Source organism: Vulpes vulpes, chromosome 9 (assembly GCF_048418805.1).
Source record: "Vulpes vulpes isolate BD-2025 chromosome 9, VulVul3, whole genome shotgun sequence".
NCBI lineage: Eukaryota > Metazoa > Chordata > Mammalia > Carnivora > Canidae > Vulpes > Vulpes vulpes.
Window position 1 is genome coordinate 108,254,080 of NC_132788.1, and position 15,534 is coordinate 108,269,613.

At 67.0% G+C, this 15,534-nt stretch overlaps 2 protein-coding genes across 4 annotated transcripts; one reads left to right on the top strand and one right to left on the bottom strand.

Annotated features, from left to right (window-relative positions):
- The first annotated feature begins 1,440 nt into the window (after positions 1–1,440).
- PEAK3 (PEAK family member 3) lies at positions 1,441–5,998 on the top strand. 3 transcript variants are annotated; one of them, XM_072718867.1, is made up of 4 exons: positions 1,441–1,573; positions 1,918–2,049; positions 2,476–3,020; positions 4,720–5,998. In XM_072718867.1, exons 2-4 carry the CDS (start codon positions 1,968–1,970, stop codon positions 5,500–5,502), a joined length of 1,410 nt encoding a protein of 469 aa, XP_072574968.1. In that variant the 5' UTR covers positions 1,441–1,573; positions 1,918–1,967; the 3' UTR covers positions 5,503–5,998. The 3 variants fall into 3 exon arrangements, with proteins under 3 accessions (XP_072574968.1, XP_072574969.1, XP_072574970.1); XM_072718868.1 differs by having other exon boundaries at positions 1,490–1,573; positions 1,825–2,049; XM_072718869.1 differs by having other exon boundaries at positions 1,501–1,573; positions 1,869–2,049.
- A 1,257-nt stretch (positions 5,999–7,255) lies between these two features.
- On the bottom strand, positions 7,256–9,930 carry OAZ1 (ornithine decarboxylase antizyme 1). The gene is given in 6 exon segments (XM_072721905.1): positions 7,256–7,824; positions 7,987–8,072; positions 8,258–8,430; positions 8,702–8,788; positions 8,790–8,847; positions 9,697–9,930. Coding segments are annotated over 6 exon segments (684 nt in total). The 5' UTR covers positions 9,843–9,930; the 3' UTR covers positions 7,256–7,690.
- Between the last annotated feature and the right edge of the window lie 5,604 nt (positions 9,931–15,534).

Sequence of the window (15,534 nt, forward strand, 5' to 3'; positions counted from 1 at the left end):
GAGCCCGACGTGGGACTCGATCCCGGGACTCCAGGATCACGCCCTGGACTGAAGGCGGCGCTAAACCGCTGAGCCACCCAGGCTGCCCAACATCCATCTTTTAAATAAAAAATAGGATCTTCCCTGCCATGACCCTGCCCGGCCCCGGTTCTAATAAAACTTCATTTACAAAAAGAGCCGGGCGGCCCACGGCCGCGGTTAGCCAACAAGGTTCCCTAAAGATCACGCGAAAAGGCCCTTTACCTTGATCATGGAGTGGGGTGTTCTGGCCTCGCCTTCCATTCCGAGCCGGAGTGCCTGCCCTGCATGCGTCCCCCCCAACCGTGGGCAGAGCCAGGAGCTGGCTGGGCGGCCCCAAGGGCCTCACGACGGGAAGAGCCAGCTGGCGTGTGGGCGGCGAGGAGGCCGTGTCCCGGCACCTGCCGCCCCGCCTGGGGCCCGGGGTTTGTGGAATCCGTCCCTCCTCTGGGAACCCGCACCCTGCCTCCCGTCGCGTGGTTCCAAAGCCACCCAGTCACGGGGCGCCCCGCAGATTAAGGCCGGAGAGCGTCAATTCTGTCCTTTCGGGGACCTGAGCACCTGAAAACAGAAGATACAGGATCAAGTTAGGGAACTGCATGCTGGAAATGCCACAGGGTCAGCAGGTCAGTTTTGCCCAAAATGTGGCCGGAGGGCGGGGGCGGGGGGTGTGGGAGACGTTCACAAAGTGGCTTAACCTGCTTCCCCCCGCCCAGGGCCTGGTGGGCACCGAGGGCCCCTCGACCAGCCCCAGGACCTGGTCACCATGCCTGGGCCGGCTGTGTGACCCTGCATGGATTCCCTACCCTCTCTGGGCTCAGCGCCCCGAAGGGAAAGAGGGGGCGCAGGGAGGGAAATCCAGCCCCAAACACGCTCCAGCTGCGATGCAAACGTGCCACTGCGACCGTGCACACGGGCGGCTCCTGCTTCTCCCTTCGGAGCTGGGGCGCCCCTCACGCCCTCAGCCCGGCCCGGCGAGCCTCCAGCCCAGACACAGCTGGATGTGCAGGGTCCTTGCTTTTCCACGTGTGGCAATCGTCGTCTACCAACCGTCCCAGGGCTCAGGAGGCCCCGGTGGGTGGGGGGCAGCAAGGGCGGCGGGCGGCGGGCTCCGGGGCTTCTCCGATCCCCGCCCCCCGCAGAGGGGGAAGGAAAGCCACGAAAGCCACACAGGAAAGCGGCGCCCTGGTGGTGGTCTCGCTGCCCAGCGAGCCCGGGGCTCCCTGCCCTGGCCCCGGGGGGGAGCCCAGCATGCGGAGGCTCCCCCCGACCCCCCCGGGTGTGACCTCTGGGACCATCCCCGTGTCACAGCCCCCCGCCCCCCAGCTCAAGGGCCGTGGCGGGCGGCGAGCCCTCTGCCTGGAATGTCCTTCCCATCTTCGAGGGAGGCGTCCTCTGCGGGCAGGCGGGGGGAAGTGATGCAGCGAGCACCCCCTCCCTGCGGTCTGACGGTTGCACGGTGCTTCCGGGCGGCCGCGGGCCACAGGTCAGCCTGACAGGCCCCGGGCGGCAGCTCCCCGGAGGACCCCCCACCCTGGTCACTCCAGTCCTGCAGGTAGGGCCCTCCGGGGGTGCTGGGGCCGGGAGTGGGCAGAGGCAGCACCTGGAGGGCAGGCGGGGCGGGGCGGGGGCCCCAGCTGCTGAGCTCTGGGAAGGAGGTGCCCCTGCGCGGGTCCCTGGGTGCCGTCCTGCCCCCCCACCCCCCATGGTCCACCCTCACCCCCGACATTCTGTTCTGTCCACGTCACAAAAGCACAGGGTCCTTCCTGAAAGGTTGAGGGGTGACTTCCCTGCCTCCCCCGCCAGGAAGGGAGCCCAGAGAGGGCGGCGGGCTGACCCAGGGCCTCCAGCAGGTCAAGGGTGGGAAGGAGACGGAGGCTGCCCCCCACTCGCGCCTAGGTCCCCGCCCCGCTCGCCACCCCCGCGTGCGTGCCCCAACGCCGGCCAGCATGAGCAGCCCTGAGCCACCGACTGGGACCCCCGGGCCTGACGCCCCCACCTGGCCGACTCAGCCCACCTACAGCAACCTTGGTGAGCCCCCGGGGCCCGGCTGGGGGACACGGGCCGGCGGGGCGGGGGGGACCCTCTGCCTGAGGGCAGCTGAGCTCCCTTCTAGCGGCCGGTTCCCCACCTTTCATAAAACGCTGCTAAAAAGGGGAAAAAAGCTGGGATGATGGCGTGTAAAAATGAGGAAGCCGGAGTTCACAGAGGTGCGGTCAGGTGGCCAGCGCCACGCAGGGACCCGGGGTTGCCGGGCGTGGGCCGGACACTTCTCGGCCTCTGATGCATCGCTCCTGTCCCCTCCCCTGTGAATTGGGGGCGGCCTCCGTAGCCCGTGGGGCGCGGGCCGCTAACATTCTCTTCACTCTGCAGACCGGGCAGTCCCGGCCGAGGGGTGGAGACGGGTGCCCGGGGCCTTGCTCGGGTCCTCACCCCCTTCCGTGCTCCTCCCCGCAGGTGAGGTCCGCGCCCAGCTGCTGCCCTCCAAGGCCTGCCGCCCCCGGGCACCTGGGCCCCCCCCGACCGACCCGCAGCCCCTGCCCCCACCCCTGCCCAAGAAGACGCTGTGCAGGACCCGCTCCCTGCCCACGCACAGGGTCCCCAGCGCCAGCCCTGCCCTGGCTCCAGCTGGGCAGCCTCGGAGGCCTTTCCTGGGGTCCCACAGTGTGGACGAGAGCCAGGCGGCCAGTGACAAAGCTTGGCCAGCCTGTCCCCCTGCAGAGCCACACTTCGGCTCCCTGGACACCTCGCTGGGCGCCCCCTGGTACGACCTGCACCGGCCCGAGGCCATGCGCACCATGCTGGAGGCGCGGCAGCTGGAGGGGGTCCGCGCGGTGCGGGCTCGGCTCCGGGCCCGGCTGCTGGGGGGCCACCCGGGCCCCTGCCAACCCGGCCACGGCTTCCGGCTCCTGGACCACTCGCCCTGCGTGGAGAGCGGGGACGCCCTCTACTACCGCATGGTGCGGGTGGGCGACGAGGCGTGGCACATGCTGGCCGCCAAGGTGAGCCCCGCCACCACCCGCCTCCTTGGGCACCTCCCCAGTTTCCCAGCTTGGGGCTAACGGGGCGGTGCAGCTTGGCCTACCCGCTTACTCTGCAACTAACGCCAGCTAACACGCTCGGCCCCGGAACCACGTGTCTGAAGCGTGGGGCCGCGGACACGCGAAGCGCCTGCGTGTCCCAACCCCCCACGCCTCCCAGGAGCCCAGGAATCCGCACTTGAACCCGTTCTGCAGTGAACCGTGGCGGCGCCAGGCGGCCCCCATGCTCACCTGCCGCAGCCAGCTGACCGCCACCACTTAACTACGCTGCGACCGTCCACATGTCATCTGGGCGCCCTGAGCCCCGCTGACTTCAAGGAGCCTTTACCCACCCAATCGCCACACTGACTTTACGGTGCAACTGTCACCAGATTTGTCGTAACATACTTCCATTTAAAAAAATATATTTTATTTTTATTTATTCATGAAAGACAGAGACGGAGAGAGAAAGAGAGAGGCAGAGACACAGGCAGAGAGAAGCAGGCTCCATGCAGGGAGCCCGACGTGGGACTCGATCCCAGGACCCCGGGATCACCCCTGAGCCGAAGGCAGAGGTTCTGAGCCACCCAGGCGCCCCAGATCCTTCCATTTTTATGTGCCATTCAGGGGAGGAAAAGAAAAGATTCATACTAAACCTAGCACCCCGCGTCAGACGCATCAGCATTTTGGAGGATCCTCACCCATTTGACAACACGTGCGAGTATGGGCTCGTTTTTACACCTGGAGCTCGGAGGGAGACCCTTGTTGCAGGCTGTGCGTTTCGGAGACACTTGGATCCTGGCTCCAGCTGGGAAGGCCCTGGGGGTGTATTTTTAAAAACAGTGTCCCCCAGGTGGTTCTAATGTAATTCCCAGAGCTGATGCTCCCCTGACCTTCTAGAAGGAGCTTCACTGTCCAGAAGGGCAGTCGCTGGCCGTGGTCACTTCTGAGCACTCGATATGGGGCTGGTTCCAACTGAGATGTGCCCTGTCAACTATTCCTTGGTCTCGAAGACTAATCTATTAGTGTCAAAAAATAACCCTAAAGTAAAACATCTCAGGGATAGCTTTTATCTACGCCCACAACCTATTAGGTATATAGGGTCAAATAAAACAGAGCATGAAAATTATGTAAAAAAAAAAAGGGATCCCTGGGTGGCTCAGCGGTTTAGCGCCTGCCTTCAGCCCAGGGCGTGATCCTGGAGACACGGGATCGAATCCCACGTCGGGCTCCCGGTGCATGGAGCCTGCTTCTCCCTCTGCCTGTGTCTCTGCCCCTCTCTCTCTCTCTCTGTGTGTGTCTCTCATGAATAAATAAATAAAATCTTAAAAAAAAAAAAAGAAAATTATGTTCACACTTCTAATCAATTTCCACATGTGGCTACTGGAAATGTTTAATTACACGGTGGCCTGAGTCGTAATCCTACTGGACAGGCCGGCCGTGGCACCTGAGCTGCCCTGTCCCTGGCGCCTCTGGCGGGCAGCATTGTGACCCCCGAACACCGTGCTCCTCCGCGCAGCTTTCCTTGAAATCGCGCCGGCGACACGGCGACAGGCATCCGAATGAACATCTAACTCCTGGAGGCTACGCGGCCACAGGACTCCCGAAGCGCCGCGGGGGCGGGTAGCGCTGGGCGGGCTCCCCGCGGTCAGGCCCTGATGGCCCCCCCTTTGCCCCTCAGGTGTCCAAGCCCGGAGCGGAGGAGCCCCACCCCTGGGGCCTGGAGCTGCAGGCCTCGCTCGCCCCGCACTTCAACCTGCAGGGCCTGTGCGGCCCGGTGCCCGAGGGCGCGCTGCCCGACGTGCCCTGGAGAGGCCCGGTGGTGCTGGCGGCCGAGGTGCCCGAGCTCACGGTGACACAATGGCTGGCGGAGGCGGGCAGGCGGCAGCGGCCCGAGGAGTTCCCCTGGGTGGTGGCCGTGCTGCTGCTGCAGCTGACGTCAGCCCTGGAGCACCTGGAGGCGCGGGGCGCCGCCCTGGCCGAGCTGCGGCCCGAGAACCTGCTGCTGGCGGCGCCCCGGGGCTGTGCGGCCGCCGGGCCCCCGCGCCTGCTGCTGGCCGACTTTGGCCGCGTCCGCCCTCGGCCCCCGGGCCCCCCGGGCGCCCACGCGCTGCAGCTGGGCCGCCTGCTCCGCGCCCTACTCGGCCCCGCGGAGCCCTGCGCCTCCCCCTTGGCTGCGGGCCTGGAGGCTCTGGCGGCGCGGCTGGGCCGCTCCCGGCCCTCGGCCGCCCAGGCGCGGGGTGCGCTGCAGGCGCTGCTCTGGGGGCCCGGGCCCGAGCTGCACCGCCAGGGAGCCCCGCTGGGGCCGTGGCTGCAGGTGCGCCGCGCGCTGCTCGTGCTGCACCTGGCGGAGCGGGCCTCGGCCGGGGAGGCGCTGGGCCTGGAGGACTGGCTGTGCTGTGAGTACCTGGCTGAGGCCACCGAGGCCTCCGTGGGCCGCGCCCTGGCGCTGCTGTGGGACTGACACCCCGACGGACGGGGCCTCCCCGAGCGAGCGGACAGCCTCTTCCAGACGGGGCCGGAATGAGGGCACCCCCTCTCCAGCGCCCCCACTCCCACTTCTACACCAGGGACTTAGGCCTCCCGAGGCTTTCCGATGCCAGGACCTTCCAGCAGGCGTGAGGCTGCGCTGGCCGCGCTGGACTCCGGTGTGCACCGTCCTCCCGAGAAGGTGGACACGGCCTTCGTGTCTGGCCCTGGAGCACCCCTTGTGCTGAGGGTGCCAGTCATTCTGAGCACGTCCTTGTCAGGACCTGCTTGGGGTCCCCGGGGGAGGGGACGCTCCTAGGACCTGAGACGCCCGAGTGTGGCCTCGCTTCCCCGCACTCCACCCTCCGCGGCCTCCTCTCTGCCCTTCTGTGAAACTTGGTTCTGTGCAGCCGCCAGGCCTTCGCGTGGTTCTTCCATCCAAGCAAATAAAGTTGCCGCTCCTGGGCCCTGTGGCTCCGCCTCCTCCCAGCACCTGTCGGCACCTGGGGGGCGGCCACCTGACCACCTGGAGGGGACTCCAGGCTGTGGGTTCCCGAGGGTGGAAGCCAGACTGAACCCACGGCAGGTGTCGACACGCACACGGGCCAGTGGCATAAACCGGCAAGGACGACGCACGGGGGAACCAGAGGGACAGAACAGGGCCTCGTTTACACCGCTGAGGAACACACGAGGCCTGAGGGGTCCCACTGCGCCTGCCTGGGGCCTCCAGTCACAGCCCTCACTTCCCCGCCCCCGACACGGTTAGCCCACAGGTATGACAGGTTCCTGGGCTGCTCAAACATCCCCCCTGGCTCCTTAGTACCCAGGATACAGTGGGCTCCTCCCCAGGCTCCCCAAGCCCCGGCCAACCCCGCCGGCCACACTGCCCACCCTCGGAGCTTCCTGACCTGCAGAGGAGCACCCTCCCCTCTCCTCGTGGGCTTCACACTCCTAGTCATCCTTCAATACCCCAACTCCAAAGCCCTTTGTCCAGCCTTGACTCCCCCAGGCTGGAGGGTCGTGCAGCTCTGCGTCTTCGGACTTTGAAGGCCGGCCCCGTCCTCAGGCAACATCCTGCCCCAGCCCAATACTCCCCAATCCCTATGGGTTCTTTTCCTGCCCCATAGAAGATGCCCTTTCCCACCCCTGCCCAGCCCAGGCCTGGGTGTGAGCCTCTGGCCATGCACCCAGATGTGGCCAGCAGGTGGCGCTGCAGCCCTGCCCAATGTAGCCCTCGGGGGGGCCCCTGACCCCAGCCCACCCAGGGCCCCTCCCGCACCCACCCTCCAGCTGTGGCCCCTGGTGGATCGCCTGACCCAGCCCGGCCCCCACAAAGCCCTCCCCAGGGGCTGCCGTGCACACCGGGTCTACACAGGTACTAAATCCGGGGCACAGGACCAGACACCCCACACAAGTCCCAGGCAGCAGGCCTGGGGCACAGGTCGCAGCCCAGGGCAAGCAGAGGGAACTCTGCCAGCAGCCATGGCTGGCCGTCCCAGATAAGGGCACCAGAGACACCAGAGCAGGGAAGCAGGAGGCCCAGGTTCGGGTGGGGCAGCCTGACACCCAGGGCCATGCTCCACCCCCACCCCTGGAAAGGACCAAGGACCGCTGAGAAAAGGAGGCAGGGTCAGGAGAAGTGAGAAGCGAGAGGGTCAGGAAGCTCAGGACATCCCCCTCACCCAAGCTCTGCAGCCCCCCGGGGTGGGGTGGGGGGGCCGGGGCAACACCACTGAGCCAACACAGTCTTGGAGGTGTCATCACTTTTATTCAGTTTTCAGAGCACTAGAAGGGTAGATTAACACCTATCTTTCCAAGGTAAGAGACCTAAGATTTCCAAGAGCCTTCAAATAAGAAACTCCTCCTCCAAATACAGGGACAATCGGAATCATCTTAAACCAGCAATAAAAAAGTAAAATATAAACTTTTATTTAGAATTAAAGCAAATACTTCAGTATCACAAACACAATATTAAACTTCAAGAAATATACCGCTAATTTGGAGTGAGCGTTTATTTGCACAATTACAACATGCGGACAAACCCAGCAGAGATGAGCAGGCCTGCCGTCGGCGCCCCCAGCGCAGCCGTCGGTCCGCCACCCACACAAAGCACGACAGGCAAAGGGACCGCCGTCCAGGGCTCCGGCGGCGGCAGAGCACAAGGGCCGCAGGCGGCACTGCCACTACTCCTCCTCTCCCGAAGACTCTCTCTCAAACGTGTAGGCCATGAAGCAAGCGTCGGGTCTCTTGGGGACAAGGGGATGCCCCGGTCTCACAATCTCAAAGCCCAAAAAGCTGAAGGTCCGGAGCAAGGCGGCTGTGGAGAAAAGGCAGTCAGAGCAGCCGCGGGGCCCCCGGGACCCTGGGCTCTGTGCCTGCCTGGCACCTGTGGCCGAGCCCTGTGGGCCCCGTGCCCCACCCCCCCCGCACCCCAAGGCTCCGCCACCCAGGGTCCAGCCCTCCCCTCTGCAGCCCCTACCTCTGTCATCGCGGTTCTTATGGAAGCAAATGAAGACGTGGGCGGCGTGCAGCTGCTCCTCCGCGAACTCGAGAAGAACTGCGAAGCTGAAGGGCCACCGTCAGCCCCACCTGCCTGCCAGGGACCCCCGGCCTCATTCCCAGGGAGCACACAGCGCCCCCGCCCCCAGGGTCAGAGTCCCCCAGGAACCGCTGCTCAGTGTGCAGAAAGAACCCCACACACACCCCGCAATCAGGGGGGCAGCCCGGCTCCACCTGAGCCCCGCCCTCACCTGTCCTTGCTGCCCTCGGGCAGGGCGCCGCCTGGGATCTCGATGTAGAGGCAGCCGCCGCTCAGCACCGCTCTCCAGTTAATGTGTTTGGAGCCCGTGAGCCTGGTCTGGACGTTCAGAATCCTCGTCTTGCTGTTAGACGTTAGTTCCTCTGTTACATTCAGCCGATTATCCTGCAGGAGGAGAGCGCTCTATCCGCACCCCAGACACCTGCCAAGTCTCCCCACAGCCGAGGAACGAGAGAACCCCCCATCCCCACACCGAGCGCACTGCCGTCCGGACGCGGGAAGGGGGCTCAGGCAGGGGCTCCGGCCACGTCCAGACCTCGGTGGGCACCCCCGACCCTGCAGTGGAGTTAAAGCCCTGGGGCTGAAATGCAGGTGCACACAGGTGCGTGCCCCGACCCCCCCACCCCCACCCCAGCCAGAAACGGGGGTTACTTACAGAGTAAAATAAATTAGCTGAAAGATTGTGATCCCTCTGACTATTCCCTCGCCCACCTGGGATCTTCAGGGGTGGGTGAGGGACATCAGGAGCACCACCGAGGCCCTGGACCCAGGTTACTACAGCAGTGAGGAGACACCCTGGAACTGCGAGAAACGGGGCGCTCAGCCCGGGGAGGCGCCCCCGGAGCCCCCCGCCCCCCCCCCCCACCGCGGGCGGCTGTTTACACCGGGGCCCCGCCGCTTCCGCCTGTCAGCGCCCCGGCCAGCGCCGCCCCGCCCCCGCCCCCGCCCTCACCCCCGCGCCGACCCCTCCAGTGCTCGCAGCCACTTCCCGTTTCCCACTCGGCCCGCGCGGACTTCCCCTTCTTCCCCCGCAGCCCGGCGCCCGCTCGGGGGGCAGCGGCCCCGAACTCCCGGCCTCGCGGCCTCGCGGGCCTCCCTCGCCTGCGGCGCCCCTCCCGCGCCCTGCCCGCGGCCTCGGGTTGCGTCATCGCGGCAGCCGCGGCCCCGAGGGAGGTTTTCACAATCGGCGCGCTCGGCAGCGCCAGCAGCCATTTGCTGCGCAGTGTAAACAGGCCCCGAAGCCGCCTCCATCTTGCACGGCTCGCGCCGGGGCCCCCCCAGGCCGGGCCGTCGTCCCCGGGCCCAGCGCGGCGTCCGCGGGGCGTCCCCGCCCGCCGGGGACCCGGGCACCTGCCGCAAGCGCGCGTCGTCGGGGAGCGCGGGGCCCGGAGCCCGCGGGGGCGGGGGGGGGCGGCCCCCCCAGGAAGGCCCCGCCGCCGCCTACGTGGCGCCCCGGGCTCCGCGCGTCCTCGGGGGTCTCGGGGCGCCGCTCCCTCCGGCCCGCGGCCGACCCCCGACCCGACTCGGCCTCGGCCCCCCCGCCGGGCCCCCGAGGCGCCGCCCGCCCCGCCCCGGCACCTCCGCGGCCGGCTCCCCGCGGGCCTGCGCGGCGGCCCTTCTGGAAGCTTCGGGCGGGGGCGGGGCGCTCACCTCTCGCTGCTGCGGCCTCCGCGGCTGTGCAGGCTGAGGAGCGGCATGGCGCGGGCGGCGTGGACGGTGGCGCTGGGTTTATCCCCTTCCTTCTCTCTGGCGAAGCAGTGGCTGTTGAGGATCCGCTGCAGGGAGGATTTCACCATCCGGCCGCTGGGGTCCGAAACCAGAAAACCTCCGCTGCGCTTCTCCGCGCCGCCGCCGCTGCTCGCCGTTCGCAAAATGGCGCCGCCGCCGCCGCCCGCCTTTATAGGCGCCGCGCCCGGGCCACGCCCCCACGCCGCCTGGAACGAGGCCGCGCGAGGGGGCGGGGCCTCGGGCCCCCCGGGAAATGCAGGCGTGCCCGCCCCCCTCGGCGTCCGATTGGTGGATTGGGCCGGGTGGGCGTGGCCTCAGGGGTCCCGCCCCCTTCGCCCCCTCCCGCCTGGCGTCGCTCAGCGGGCGCGCGGGGGGCGGGGCGCCGTGGCGTCGCGAACCGGACGCGCGCCCCGCCCCCATCAGCCGGGCCCGGGGGCTCCGCCGGCTTTCGGGGCCTGGCGGGGGCCGCGTCTGCGCCGTGGTCCTGTCACTGTCGCCAAGGTCCTGGCCGCAGCGGGATCCCCCCCCCGGGCGGCCGGGGGCGACAGAGGCCCCGTATTCGCGGGGAGGGGTCCCAGAGCCCCCCTCTGCGGGGAGAAGGTTCTGTACGGAGGATGCGCGGAGTTAGTGAAATCGTGCGTGTCGCGTCCTGGCTTAGCCAACCACCCTCCTGCTCGCAGAGGAACGCGGACCCTCCGGGTGGACGCGGACCATCCCGGGTGGACGCGGACCCTCCCCCATGGACGCGGACCATCCCGGGTGGACGCGGACCCTCCGGGTGGACGCGGACCCTCCCCCGTGGACGCGGATCCTCCCCCGTGGACGCGGACCATCCCGGGTGGACGCGGACCCTCCCCCGTGGACGCGGACCCTCCCCGGGTGGACGCGGACCCTCCCGCGTGGACGCGGACCCTCCCCCGTGGACGCGGACCCTCCCGGGTGGACGCGGACCCTCCCCCATGGACGCGGACCCTCCCCGGGTGGACGGGGACCCTCCCGGGTGGACGCGGACCCTCCCCCATGGACGCGGACCATCCCGGGTGGACGCGGACCCTCCGGGTGGACGCGGACCCTCCCCCGTGGACGCGGATCCTCCCCCGTGGACGCGGACCATCCCGGGTGGACGCGGACCCTCCCCCGTGGACGCGGACCCTCCCCGGGTGGACGCGGACCCTCCCGCGTGGACGCGGACCCTCCCCCGTGGACGCGGACCCTCCCGGGTGGACGCGGACCCTCCCCCATGGACGCGGACCCTCCCCGGGTGGACGGGGACCCTCCCGGGTGGACGCGGACCCTCCCCCATGGACGCGGACCATCCCGGGTGGACGCGGACCCTCCGGGTGGACGCGGACCCTCCCCCGTGGACGCGGATCCTCCCCCGTGGACGCGGACCATCCCGGGTGGACGCGGACCCTCCCCCGTGGACGCGGACCCTCCCCGGGTGGACGCGGACCCTCCCGCGTGGACGCGGACCCTCCCCCGTGGACGCGGACCCTCCCGGGTGGACGCGGACCCTCCCCCATGGACGCGGACCCTCCCCGGGTGGACGGGGACCCTCCCGGGTGGACGTGGACCCTCCCCCGTGGACGCGGACCCTCCCCTGTGGACGCGGACCCTCCCCCGTGGACGCGGACCATCCCCCGTGGACGCGGACCCTCCCCGGTGGACGCGGACCCTCCCCCATGGACGCGGACCCTCCCCGGGTGGACGCAGACCCTCCCCCATGGACGTGGACCCTCCCCGGGTAGACGCGGACCCTCCCCCATGGACGCGGACCCTCCCCGGGTGGACGCGGACCCTCCCCTGTGGACGCGGACCCTCCCCCTTGGACGCGGACCCTCCCCGGGAGAACGGGACCCTCCCCGGGTGGACGCGGACCCTCCCCCGTGGACGCGGACCCTCCCCTGTGGACGCGGACCCTCCCCCTTGGACGCGGACCCTCCCCGGGAGAACGGGACCCTCCCCGGGTGGACGCGGACCCTCCCCAGTGGACGCGGACCCTCCCCCGTGGACGCGGACCCTCCCCTGTGGACGCGGACCCTCCCGGTGGAGGCGGCCCCCTCGGGCAGGAGTCCCAGCCCTTGAAGGCCGAGCCAAGCCCGCCGACCCCGCACCCACAGACCAGGACCTGCTTCCTCTCTGGGTTTACATTCCGGGCACCGAGGCCGAGAGCGGGTAGATCTGAGGCAACTCCTGTATGGTTTTTTGGTGTCACAACTCCCGCCTTGTTTTTATCTCATGTTTATCTCAATCTGCTGTGTCCACTTGGGTTAGAGACACACACTTTCCCCAAAAGGACCTTGAATGATTGCAAAACCCTCAGAAGCTAACTCTGCAAACACAGCCGAGTCCCTGTGTGTCTCGGAATCCCCAATCCCCTCCCGGGGGGGGGGGGGCGGGGGGGGGGCGCGCTCCTCCTCACCGCTCTGCTCGAACTTCCAAGTACAGGGTCCTACCGTCGGTTCCGTGTGTACACTGGGAAAACTCCGCAAAAACGCAAGAGCCCAAGGCGGGGGGCAACCCGGGAATGTTCCTGGGAAAGAATGTTGAATCCCTGACTTTGTTTACAACTGCAGCTCGTGGTGCCAAGTAAAAGCAAGTGAATTCTTTTTTTTTTATTATTTTTTTTTTATTTATGATAGTCACAGAGAGAGAGAGAGGCAGAGACACAGGCAGAGGGAGAAGCAGGCTCCATGCACCGGGAGCCTGACGTGGGATCCCGGGTCTCCAGGATCGCGCCCCGGGCCAAAGGCAGGCGCCAAACCGCTGCGCCACCCAGGGATCCCAGCAAGTGAATTCTTAACTTTCCGATGGTTTTGAATCGTGGCGCAGAGGCGCCCGGTCTCACGGGGAAGGCTCCCTGCGGCCCCCACCCCAGGGTGCTGCTTCCTTGTCCTCACTACGTGTAGGATTGCTGTCTTCCTTATAACGTAGGCCCCGGCTTCTCCGGGTTGCGAAATGCGTTGTTTTGCGGGGGTTTTGCGTCTTGATGGCTCCCCGGCATTTGGCACAGACCGGTGATTCTGGGCCAAGAATCCAGAATCCAGAGCTGCCGCTGGTCACATGGTCATGTGGCGTTTACCCCCCATGAGGTCAGAAAGCGACAGAGGTCACAGCTGCCCCCCAGCGCTGGTGGGTTGGAGAGCGTGTGGGGCCCGCCCCCCGGAGGAACCTGGTGGGGTGAGATGTCCCGCCAGAAACCCAAGACGGTCCCTTCTTCGATGACAGGCATTGCAGGTTGCTGGCCCGAGTGCTCTTTAGTTTGGAATCCTTGTGGGTGGAAAGGGGGGAAAAGCATAACCTCTTGGTAAAAAACGAGTTTCAGCAGCTTGCAGAAAAGCAGAGGTCAGAGAGAAAAGGGGGCGCGTGGGGGGTCAGGTAGGGCAGGGCATCCGAGGGCGCCCAGCACAGGGCAGGGATGTGAGCAGCAGCCCTAGTGTCCTTCCTCCTCTTCGGAAGGGTGGGTCCCGGGCCTGGGGGCGCTCCCTCTGCCCGCAGGCAGGGAGGCAGGGGCGGGAGGCAGGAGGGACATTTGCGGCTACCGGCTACCGGCTGCAGGTGCCGGGAGGGGACCGAGGCGCCCGCCCCCACCGGGACCATAGGCGCCAAGGCCGGGTCTGAATGTGTTTCCAGATCTCATCCGGCTGCGGGATCCCGGGCACTGCACAGCGGCCAGGTCCTCGGGCAGGAACGCGTCCCCACTCTGCCCTGGAGGCCGGGCGGGTCTGGGGCCCGGTCACCTCTGGTCCCTAGCGCTCGATGCCACAGCTGCCCCCGTCGTGCCACCCACAGCACCGCTGCGGGTACACCTGCAGATGCTGCATCTGTGAGGAAGGACACGTCCCCTCTCTGAGGACCACGGCGGGGAGGGGGGAGAGGCTGAGGGTCAGCACCGGGGCTCAGGGCCGCCTGCCCGGGCTGGGCTTGCTGGGGACCGAGAGTCCCATCAGGCTGGCCTTGCTGGAACAGGCGTCCGTGAGAGGTGACAGACCCCCCCCCAGACCGCAGAGTAGGAAAGAGGGGTGTCAGGGAGGGCTTTTAGGATGTATCACCTCACATGGTCTTGCAGAGGGGAGCAAGTGAAGGCCCCAGGGTGGGGGTGACCCTGGGTTCCCGGGGGCCTGGCATCTCACCAGGTCCTCCCGAGAGGGTGGGAACCCCAGAGACGGGCAGACCCCGCGCTACTGGCGGTGAGGACAGAGGAGGGGCCACAGGCCACGGAGCTGATGCCTCTGGAAGGTGGGGGGTTAGGAGCGGGTCCTCCTGGGGCCCTGGGGGGATGAAGGGGTGACCAGTCCTGCTCGCGCCTGGGTTTTAGGACTTCCGAGCCCAGAACCATCAGATAACCAATCCCTGTGGTTTGAAGCCACTAAAGTGGTGGTGACCTGTCACAGGGCCCCAGGGGGGCTCCCACGTGGAGTGAAGCGAGCCCCGGCCCCGACTCAGCCACAGGTGACGTGTGACCGTGTGGACTTCAGCCAAGCGCGTGGATCTCTAGTTCATGCCGAAGTGTTGCAATCTCTACATCCACCTTTATTTTATTTTTTTAAAGATTTTATGTATTTATTCATGAGAGAGAGAAGTGGAGACACAGGCAGAGGGAGAAGCAGGCTCCCTGCGGGGACCCCGACATGGGACTCGATCCCGGGACCCCAGGATCACGCCCTGGGCCGAAGGCAGGTGCTCAAGTGCTGAGCCCCCCAGGGATCCCCGACATCCGCCTTTAAAACAAAATTTAGGGATCCCTGGGTGGCGCAGTGGTTTGGCGCCTGCCTTTGGCCCAGGGCGCGATCCTGGAGACCCGAGATCGAGTCCCACATCGGGCTCCCTGCGTGGAGCCTGCTTCTCCCTCTGCCTGTGTCTCTGCCTCTCTCTCTCTCTCTCTCTCTCTCTCTCTATCATAAATAAATTAAAAAAAAATTAAAACAAAATTTAGAAAGTGAGACGGAGCCGCGGACACAGGGCTGGGCGGGCGGGGGTGTGTGTGTGGGGGGGTCCGCGGCAGAAGTTCCTCGACTGTTCTGCGCATCTGGCAATTCCCATAATAAAATGCTGAAAAGTAAGAAAAGAAGGAGCTCAGCCTCGTCCTGTCAGGCCCGGCCTGGCCCTTCCCGGGAGCGAGCAGCGGACGAGGGCAGAGGACCCCCCGCCCCAGCCCCCCGGGTCCCACCGCGGCCCAGGAGGCCCGGCCCGGGCCGTGGCCCAGTAGAGCGCAGGCCGCCGGTGGCATCGGGCAGCTCCGCGGGGGACGGGGGACACAGCCCCGCAGGGCTCATCTCCAGCCTCCAGCGGCGCACACCTCCGGGCTTCGAGCTCCTGGACGCCGCCCGCCCGCAGCAGCTTCGTCGCAGGCGACAAAGGTCTCCTCGAGGGTTCGGGGTGGGGAGAAGCGGAGCCGCAGCAGAGGCCTGACCGCGAGGGCGCGGATGCGGTTTCCCGCCCGCATGGCCCCTGCTCCCTGGCGAGGTTGTCTGCGGCTCTACGGAATTTCAGTGGCTAAATACGGGACCCGTGGGGCGCCCGGGGGCTCGGCCGTGGGGCAGGTGACTCTTCGTCTCGGGCTTGTGAGTCTGAGCCCCACGGTCGGCATAGAAATGATTAAAAAAATAAATAAATAAAGGGGCACCCGGGGGGCCCAGTGGTTTGGCACCTGGCTTCGGCCCAGGGCATGATCCTGGAGACCCGGGATCGAGTCCCACATCGGGCTTCCTGCGTGGAGCCTGCTCCTCCCTCTGCCTGTGTCTCTGCCTCTCTCTCTCT